Source organism: Plasmopara halstedii (genome assembly GCF_900000015.1).
Source record: "Plasmopara halstedii genome assembly, contig: Scaffold_3060, whole genome shotgun sequence".
In the NCBI taxonomy this organism is placed as follows: Eukaryota; Oomycota; class Peronosporomycetes; order Peronosporales; family Peronosporaceae; genus Plasmopara; species Plasmopara halstedii.
Window position 1 is genome coordinate 1198287 of NW_020189964.1, and position 9896 is coordinate 1208182.

General features: G+C 43.5%; 3 protein-coding genes across 3 annotated transcripts; all 3 read right to left on the reverse strand.

Moving 5' to 3' along the window:
- Positions 1–2558: 2558 nt before the first annotated feature.
- Positions 2559–2786, reverse strand: PHALS_06761 (uncharacterized protein; the record flags this gene model as incomplete). The annotated part of the gene is made up of 2 exons (XM_024720107.1): positions 2559–2675; positions 2748–2786. 2 exons carry the CDS (start codon positions 2784–2786, stop codon positions 2559–2561), a joined length of 156 nt encoding a protein of 51 aa, XP_024585340.1.
- A 4183-nt stretch (positions 2787–6969) lies between these two features.
- On the reverse strand, positions 6970–8745 carry PHALS_06762 (uncharacterized protein; the record flags this gene model as incomplete). The annotated part of the gene is made up of 1 exon (XM_024720108.1): positions 6970–8745. One exon carries the CDS (start codon positions 8743–8745, stop codon positions 6970–6972), a length of 1776 nt encoding a protein of 591 aa, XP_024585341.1.
- A 651-nt stretch (positions 8746–9396) lies between these two features.
- Positions 9397–9636, reverse strand: PHALS_06763 (uncharacterized protein; the record flags this gene model as incomplete). Its single annotated transcript, XM_024720109.1, has 2 exons — positions 9397–9529; positions 9611–9636. The coding sequence occupies 2 exons, from the start codon at positions 9634–9636 to the stop codon at positions 9397–9399; spliced, it is 159 nt and encodes a 52-aa protein (XP_024585342.1).
- Between the last annotated feature and the right edge of the window lie 260 nt (positions 9637–9896).

A 9896-nucleotide genomic window follows, 5' to 3' on the forward strand; every position in this document is an offset into this window, starting at 1 on the left:
TGATGATACTATGACAACGAGTGTTGAGAAAGGACCCTCCCGCTTTGTACTACGTAAAGTATTATTATTATCAACAGTAAATTGGTATTGCTAAACGCACATGTCACTATTTAAAAGTAAGTAAAATCAAAACAGAGGGTAACCATCATCTGTGCGTTTCGAAACGCAGTTTCGTAATGTCAAAACTTACTCAGTGCGAGGTGCACGGCAATATCGTAGCACTTAGTAGCACTTGTGGTCAATTTGACAGCCAAATGTTGTTAGAAATGTGGGAATGGAACACGAGTTGCGCGATTAGCTGTCCTCGGGACAGCTAGACAGGCTTGGTCAGCAAGACCCACCTGGGACAACAAGTCATTTCCACCGTGAGAACTATGTATTGGTGGACCAACATGTTTAATAGGTAGGCACTTGACGCACGTGAGAAATGTAGCAGCGGGAAAAACCTATATGCAGAAACCAGAACTCAGCTAAGCACATTAAGGTGAAAGCGGTTCTTGCAAATACGATTATTACAAAAGAGCGAAATTATTCGGTTCATGTCAATTCCAGCCACACACAGAGACTCTCGGAAATAGTTTAAGTGTTGTCACAACCGATGAAGATGTAGAGAGCCAACCACGGAAGGGTGAACTCCGGTCGTCACTGCTTGACAGGGAAGGGGTTCCTCATTTACATGTGGACATTTTGGTAGGCTGGTAGATTCACCGCGACTGTTAAAATTAGCTGGCGACGGAGTAGGGCGCCCTCAAATCAACAAAATTGCGAGTTCTAGGGCAATATTGCCCTGGTGTCGTGGGTGCATACGACTCAAAGCGTCGGGACTATCCGTCCTAGCGCACTCTCCCAAGTGAAAGGTGACCTGTATACAACTTTTATTAACTTAATCTTACAGTTTTCGAATGGAAATAACAAAGATCAAAACTGTAGAAGCTCATGGCGATGAGATGGCATCTTTACGAACGCTTGCCCAATGCAAATTGTAAAGACATAAAGAATACGATGCTCTAAACAGGCGTCAGCGCTGTTGAAGCAGGGTTGTAAACCTGCAGGATAAGTGAGGTGAGGTACTTCCTCATCCAGTGCTCGAGCAAAGTCGGATACTAAGCGGTACTTTGCCAGTTTCAAGTAGGAATATCACAAATGGTGAAACCGGCTTTACAACAAAACTTTTTTAAGCTGGGAAGTGATGCCCCGTGGATAAAGTGCTCACGGAGCAGTTTTTTGCGCTCATTTGACGGCGGCCCTCAGTAAAAGTCTACTCGCATGGCATGAAGTGTCTCCGTAACAGCGGGAGGAGTGGTTATGAACGGTTTCAATTTGCAATCACGACGTGATTTTGGCAAGCGTCTGCGTGACACTTGCGCTTGTGAAGGGTATGGAGAAATCGCTGGGTCACGATAGTGTGTTGGTTACAACAAGCTAAATGTCTTTGAGAGTTTTACAACGAGGCATCGGGTCACTTTAAAAACAAACACGGGGTCTGAGATCTGTGCGGAGGGGAGGGTTAAGCGCAGTGAGAACCCCGTTAAGTAGGTATTGCGGAAATATTTGTTCAATACCTGGAGAGTTATTGGAACCGCTCGCATCAGAGAATACACCAGCATCTTCGTCGAAGAATTCTTTAAGCGCTTCGGTTCTAAAGATCGCGCTTTTGTTGGAGATCGTTGATTGTTGAATGGGAGCGAAATGCTGATGCAAGTACCCTCAGAACAGAAGGGATGGAATTGCGCGGAGGGTTAAGTGGTACATCATGTGCATTGATCGGCAATATCTTCAAATGACAGAATACGTGTGAGCACCAGTGCGGTTTATGTCTTTGTGGGGGATGGTGAAACGGGGCATGTACGGAAATTTTGCGCCGTTAACCAAAACACATTTGGTGTAAAAAAATGCGGTACACAATTGTAGATAGATATACACGTACCAAGGGTCGTATTCGTTACGATTTTAAATATTCGAATAGGAGGGGTACGAGGTATACGTGGGCTGCCAGGCAAATAATGATAGTTTATTGTTAAAGTTAGCATCTGTATATAAAATTTGAAGTATAGTTTCTTGAAGCTGTTTGAGTTGTTTGTCGAGCTAAAAGCATTCATTTTTAAATAATTGCTGATTGGAGCGCACGAACTTATCCTCTTTGAAATGTTTTCGCGGACTCTTCGAGTAAAGCGTTCTCTCTGTGTAAGATGCACGAGCAGCACAACACGCTTTCCACGAGCAATTAAAGCTCGACCGTGCTTAAAGCTTGAGACTTGGTCGGCAGTTGCACCAGCAGGCTGTGTCAATATTTGTACTTCACAACTTCCATCATCAAACGATGTTCTAGTCAGACCTGGAAGTGGCTGTAAAGCTGCAAAGTGGTCAAGGCGGTATGTTATTTTCAATTAATGCACTATCAAAGATACAATTATCGAGAAGGGTACGGTTGAATTAGACCCCGATTATTCAAACCACAGGTTGTTCTTAAGAAGGGTGACCACCTGAATCGTAAAAAAATGCTCGCGAAGTGAGCTTAAGCTATTATTTTGCTCTCAGTGTGAGCGGAAGGCCCTGTATCATGATCTCAAAAGTTTCTGCTGCAAAATTGCGCGAATTCGTATTAAGATAAATTGAGCCGGCAAAATCGTTGTGACTATAATGCCTGTAAACATGAAGTCTACTTGTGACCCAGTCTAACTCATAAATAGCAATTGGAACGTCGTCATGAGCGCCCGGTGGTGTCAGTCACTATTGGCTATAAGAACTGAACACGAAAGACGCAACTCGCGACGAAGATCCCTCATCTGTTTTAAAAGGCATTGCCTTTTGATGAAGATGACTGTGACGATTCGGGGTCGAGAGAGAAATTTCATTTAAAATGATCAGAGAACAACTCGACTGCCTCGCCAAGAATGACGCACAGTTAGTCGGCCACAAAGATCAATTCTTCGTTAACTTAGAGAGTACACCAGAGATGTGGACCATAAAGGCAAATACTACTAGATGCAATGGTAGGACAGTAATTTTCGGTGCAGTAGTGTATAAAATCTCAGACGACAAATGACTTTAGTTCCAGTGTGGTACGTATTGGTAATGGATGGGAGATGAAGTTTGTTTTGTATAAAGATTTACAAGTACATGGTATCATTGCAACTGTTGTCGTTAGTCGTACCGTCAGGTTGCGAAGTTTGTATCATGATAAAATATTATGACATTACTGGAACGGATGAGAGGAATCAGACATCAGAAAACAGATATGTGTGAGCTACCAGGCTTATGCTATGCAGTTTATTGATTTCTCTTTTTTCTGGGTAGTCAAACAGATATGTCTCGCATTGTAACCATAGGTTAATGCCTTGGATAATCGCTTTTGAATTTCAAGAAAGCAAAAATTATTACCTAATTTCTTGGGAGATTCTCGGAAGCTTACTTTGAGAGTACAGTCAATTGTTCGGCACGAACTGAATGAGCTGAAGCTCCATTTGTACGAACAAGTGCAGCCGATTTTGCCATTCGCGAAATCAAATATCCGTGTCAAAACCTTTGTTGCATTTGGCGTATTTTTAGCATACACAATTCGACATCATCCCTCAGTCTTTCTGATACAGAAAGTGTGAAAATTCACTGTCTCTCACCAAATCCCACTTCATGCTGTGCACGGACGTAAGCATCAATGATGTGACACTGCATCCTTTAAAAATTGCCACTGCCGTGTGTCACAATATTTCGTTCCGTAAACCAAGTCAGCTTCAAGACGCACTATGTCCAGGAGCAAGAGGCATGGTGAATTACTTTTTGCCACATTGTGCTTTTTATCCAGCTTAAATCAGAAGGATTCATAGGATCCTTGAAGATAGCTTTTCCACTCTCTCCCCGCACTCAGTGCTTTGCAATTGCCCTCAATGATAGACTCACTTATAACGAATGATAAGCTCAGCATCTACTCTGAAGCAGGCTAACCATTTTAGTAACCTCACCGTCTTCCAACTGTACATAGCCCTAATAAATTACTAACTCTATAAGCTCTTCCACAGGATGTAGTGAGTGAGAGAAGACTGCAAACCTTCTCGAACGCTCCTTACACTAGTGAATGATTTTTCTCGCCACTTGCCCCTGAAAACTCACTATGAACCGACACGCGGTAGTAATGACTCAGCTGTACCGTCACTTCATGACAAGCATAGACCATCGTTGTCATCGTCATGATCTAAGCAAAAGCTATCGCATAATCGAACTCGCGCCAAACGCGCTTCTATGTTATTATAGCCATGGCTTCATTACTCACCACAGCTCGTCTAGGAGAAAAGCTCGTAATGTATAATTTCTTACTATAAGTCGACCATTGTGGCGTTCTAGCCACGTATATCTTGTCAACGTTCACACTCTCAAATACATTAACTGTACTTGAGTCTTTAAATTACTCTTGACAAATTTATCGATGGCTTTGTCACAAGACGCCCTGATATAGTATCCTCATTTGCCATTTTTCGGCTCTCTAACGTACTTCTACTGTTGGATTGTCGCCCGCCGCTCTGAAATTTATCAAGCCTTTCCACTGCATCACAAAGTCCGAGACGTTGGTATCAACAACCAACAATCCTCGGATTTGAGCCCCACCTTTCTAAAAAGAATTGCTGAGTAAAGGGCTCAGCCCCACTGTAATCGACTTCCACGTGGTTCCAGCAAATACCAGTATGTTTTCAGTAGATCACTAAGACTTAGCGCTCACGTGCTAAGTGTTCGTTGTTTGCTTTTGCATTCGTCGTGCGTCCCGCGCTTCTTGGCGGTAGCCCGGGAAGCCGAAGGTCCATGAGCTGAGCTTATGCTGTACCCTTAACTGCTGAGGTCGTATACTCACCGTGTGAGAAAAACAGAGCTCGCGGGGGCACGATGGATGATTCCATGTGTTGCAGGGCGACAATACGCACAAAGACGGCGTTGCGCCTTGAGTTTGACAAATTCAAAGCGAAGATGGCGTTTTACGCGCACGTCCACCTCCTTGTGGCTCCGCTGTAAGATAGACAGATAGAAAAGTTTCTTGTGCCGCTGCATTCATAGCTCAAAGAGCTCCTCATCATCCGCAGCAGTTATGCCAGGGGCAAGAATCACAGGCACAGTTCGCATGCGGGTTCAGGAGCGCCTCTTCTTTGAGCTCAAAGTCGAGCGCGGTACATATCCATTGGAATTCCTTGGGATACCAGGAAGCGAGCTCGGAGAGCTTTTTGCTGGTCAAGCTCAGCTTGTGCAGTGGCCGGGGGCCCGACTACGTAGACGCCTATCGATCGAGTTACGGCGTCTTTCGCTTCAGTAGCGGGATCACCCGAGCGGGATCCGTATTCCACACGAGGGCCTAGGATCGAACGTGGATACGAGCGCATGAGAGCCGCTCTGTGAGCAGCTTTCAACTGCTGCTCCTGTGTCTCGTGGAGGCGAATGGTAGTAAACCACTTCCTTAGAAGTCAAGAGATCGGGGAACGGACACGGTGTCCGCAATGTTTGAGTAGGGCTGACGTCGCGCCGTTGGCACAACTCGCCCTCCTCTACCTTCCATGCTGAAAAAAGAGTCCTCGACGAGGAATTCCGTCGATCGTGGCGGGTGCAGTGTCTGGCGCTCGGTTGCCGACGGCTTGGGATGTGCTTCCCTTGAAGCCGCGGATGTACTGTGCAGAGATGCACCCCGTGCTGAAGACGAGAAGGATTTTGCCCGGGGGCATCCTCAGTATTAGCTAGGCTGAGTGTCTTTCGTGTCATAGATACAGGGCTCATTGAGCGGAGAATGATAATGATGGTCCTAGGGATGTCACGGTGTCTGTTACACGTACCCTTTTATGAAAGGGTGGGACACACTAGATGGTGTGACCGTACAAAGGTGTGGAATTCACAAGTCGGTGTAATAACACAATGGTGTGGCTACACCGTAACAAGAAGCCACTACGTGGCAAGACTGCCAGTAGCTATGCATACTAATAAGATTTTAGATATAGGCGGCTCTGCCGCAAAAAAAGCAGTTAAATACCTTTTCAGTTTTGAACGGAAGGGCGTCTTTACCTTGGTTAAGGCTCTAAGAGCTTTTGGAGGTAACGGATTGCGAGCCGCTACACTCGTACTGGTTCTTGTACAGAGCGTAAGATCAGTGACCTTAGCTTAGCTTTCTCTAAGCAAAGAGCAACAGCAGCCCCGCTGCACTTGGAGCTCAGATGCCTGTGTCTTTACACTAGGTAGCGGGTATTAAGATCTAGTCAAAGCCAATGATCATCAAGCATTAATTGCGATTGGAAGTATTCAAATCACACCGCTTTTAACCGTTCAAAAACGATGTTGCGGCTGTATGTCTATTAGCCTTGATGTTAACGCGTGGTGGCTCCACAACCATAAATTTGGGATTCAAGATCAGTAAGAACAAGCTTAACTATGCGGTGTTAGATTCACCGTGGGAACCTAGCCAGTACATACGTCCCTCATCCATTCAATGGTCTACTGACCATATCGTCGTATATTATTACGGCAGAGTCTGGTTCAAATAAACACACTATTAACGTTAATATGCGCACAAACCAAGTTGAATGCGATTCAGAAAGCAAAATTATAAAATACTATCAATGCGAAGAGTGTCTAGCGATGCTTAAAGACAAAAACTAATTGTCAAATAAGATGAGACGATGTTATCAATTAATGCTAAAGTTTAACCTTGTTCTTTGGGAAGAGAGTCGAGATAATTTATCATCTCAGCTGCCAGCATCGTTTTATCTCTTCTATCGAGATCAGATGCAATCTTCCCATATCTTCCATTCTTAACAGCCCTTTCAAGCCATTCCAACTGTTTGTTTTCATTGAGTATCGCTCGAAACACATTTGCCAGTTTCTTTTCGTTCAATGCTTTTAAGAAATTCTTCACACCTTTCTTATCCTTCAATGCCGCTCGAAACAATTTCGCACGATTTTTATCTTTGATAGCCACTCTGAGAAAAAACACTTGATTCTTATCCTTTAATACTGCTTCGAGTTTTTCCCCAGTTTATCACCCAGCACCGTCTTGAAGATCTTGACACCTATCGTGTCCTCCAAGGCCGATCTAAACAGCTCAACTCGGCTATCATCCTTCACTGCCTCTTTGAGAAACTGCACTTTGTCATCATCGTTGAGAATCACTTTTAATATCGTCGCCGAATCCAATTCCGTATTGCTCAACATGTCATCAACTAATTTTAGCCGTCCTTTTGACTCCAATGCATCCTTAAACATCATCATACTATCAGCATCCACCATAGACACTTTGAGCACTCTCAATGTATTTTCATCCTTGATCAACTTTTTAAGCTGATTCACGACTTGATCGTTTTTCAGGTTCTTCTTTCCACCACGTTTTGTTAACCGTGACGAAAGATCTCTCAAACCGTTCACATCCTTCAAAATTACATTAACCATTTGCACTGCTTCATCGTCTTTAAAAACCGCTTGAAGACCTTGCACGAGTTTCTCGTTGTTCAGCATCACCTTATACGTGTCCACAACTGTCTCTTTCCCTAACTTATCAGCAAATGAAGCAACCTGCCTGTTTGCTTGCAAAGCCTCTCTGACCAACTTCGCATCATCGTTAGACTGCAACGCAGCTTTAAACAAACGCACTTGATCCTCCGAAAAGTCCGACCAATGAAAACCAGCAAAAATGGATTTCGGATCTACTTTGAACGAAGAGGCTAGCTCGAGTCTTTTCGAAAAGAGCTGCCTTTGCCACTCTTCCGTTTCTTCACACCGAGTACTAAGAAAAGAATATACATTCGGCACCACAGAAATAGAACTCTTCGACTCGTGCTCAATGAAGTTGAAACGAATATAAGTAGCGTATTGAATTAAGTGACTGCGAATCGATGGTAGATCGGGATTGCTATTGGACCCACGAAGGATTTTGTAAAGATCATCAAAGTCATTAGATCGCATTGATAGCAGTCGATATGCTAGCTTGCTGGTCTCGATCGATTTCAACAAACTTTTTATGAAAGATTCGATTGTCTGATTTGAATGATCATCAATCTTTCCAAGCCAAGTTATCAAATTACCTCCGTTGCGGCTTGCCGTAAAGAGTCGAACAATCTCCTCTGCGACTCCGGTTCGACCTATCGAAAGACCCTCCATGTCAATCAGCTTGATGACCTGGTCTAGAAATGTGATGTGTAGATCTCGGCGGAAAAATTCTTCAAGAGAACCGTATTTTGTATGCAGCATCAAATCATTGAATAACTTTGATAGTCGAGATTCAAACCATGGTTTTTGTGTCACCATGCTTGTCGCAGGGTGTTCATGCAAATTAGATATTGAGCCATCGAGATAACTTTTGGTTTCTTCATCATGTGACACGAAACACTTGTAAAGCCTCGCCAAGATGTCGTATAGCTTTTTACTTGGACTAGACCTCGATTGCTCGTTCAGCAGCGGTTTATACAGTTCACTTTGAAAAGAATTGATACTTTCGGCAGCTGCATCACGAAGCTTGCTGTATGAATTCGACGAGAAGGGATTTTTGACGTTAAAAGCGATTACTCTCTCCCCATCAGTTTCATCAGTGTCGGTATTGTCTTGCTCACTCTTATCATAACGCACCAACTTTCCTTCATCAACGGTCAAGCTACTATTTTCAGAAGACAGCGAATCATTCAAGTGAAGCACGAACACGACTGGGTCTTCCTGCTGGACTATACTCGAATTAGACGAGGAGGATACACTGACATCAAGCAGTAATAAAATCGAAAGAATTGACAAGAACATCGTCAGGAAAATTGGAAAGTCATCTGCCACAACAAATAACTGGGTCAGGCAGATGATTTGTTTTTATCATCACAAAATCTGGTCTATCCGACTCTAACAACTGGGCTGAAAATTCTCGAGGTGTTCTTTAAAGAAAATCTCAGCTATGAACAATTTGCACAATTTATGAACAAAAACAAATTTGGTACATACTATTACAGCCGATTAAAAGACAGCACAGCACGACAAATAATTGAAGCACATCTCTATTGATGTTGTCGTATGCGCATTTCTCTTACTGTAAGTCAAGATATAACACAGAAATGTTACTTTAGCGAATACAGATGGATTGGTCGACAACTTTTCTCTTCTGGTCCCCTCAGATTTTTATCAGCATAGCAATCTTTCTGTAGCATTACAACATGAGCATATCTTTGACTTTGCTCTCAAAGGAGAGCGTACATTTACCATGGAATGATGAGCCATGTTTTGAAGTAAAAACAAGGAAGAGTTCCATTCGCGAGTAGGGTGCGCATCGCACTGTCCGAACCGAACTCTTATCTCAGGAAGGGAAACAAGCAGAATGCACATTTGTAAGCATTAACATTGTCATTGAACCATGTCTTAGCGAGATCATAAAATCTTGCTAGCTATCGTAGTAGGAAAAAATATTTACTGCTCCAGATATTGGTAGTACCCCGTCAGCATGCAGGCCCCGAGTTGTTCAACAAATAAGCAGTAACCCAGAGCAGAGCCGACAGAGGACAAATCTTCTACGTCCGCTTTCTCAGTGGTGGCACGTAGACTTTGTCCGACAGTCTCGGCAAGAGATCAAAACAGACACAAGTTAGATCTTAAATGTGCTCATCGTGTCGTGCATTCAGACCGATTGCCTTGAGGCATACCAGACATTTTATGAAGGAGTTAGGTACGGCTATGTTTTTGATATATCTTCAGCAAAGTCCTTGGCGTACGATTGGCTAGTGAGAGCGTGGTCGCGGTACAGCTTTTCCTAACATACGGGAATATAGGACATACCCGCAAGTCCTAAGGAATATTGAGAAGACAATTCAATCCTTTTATGTCAATGACAGAGTAATGTCTGATGTAGCAAGTGTTGAGAAGATGAAGTGAGCAGTAGAAGGCAAGTTTGGAAGTAAATGTATTTAAGG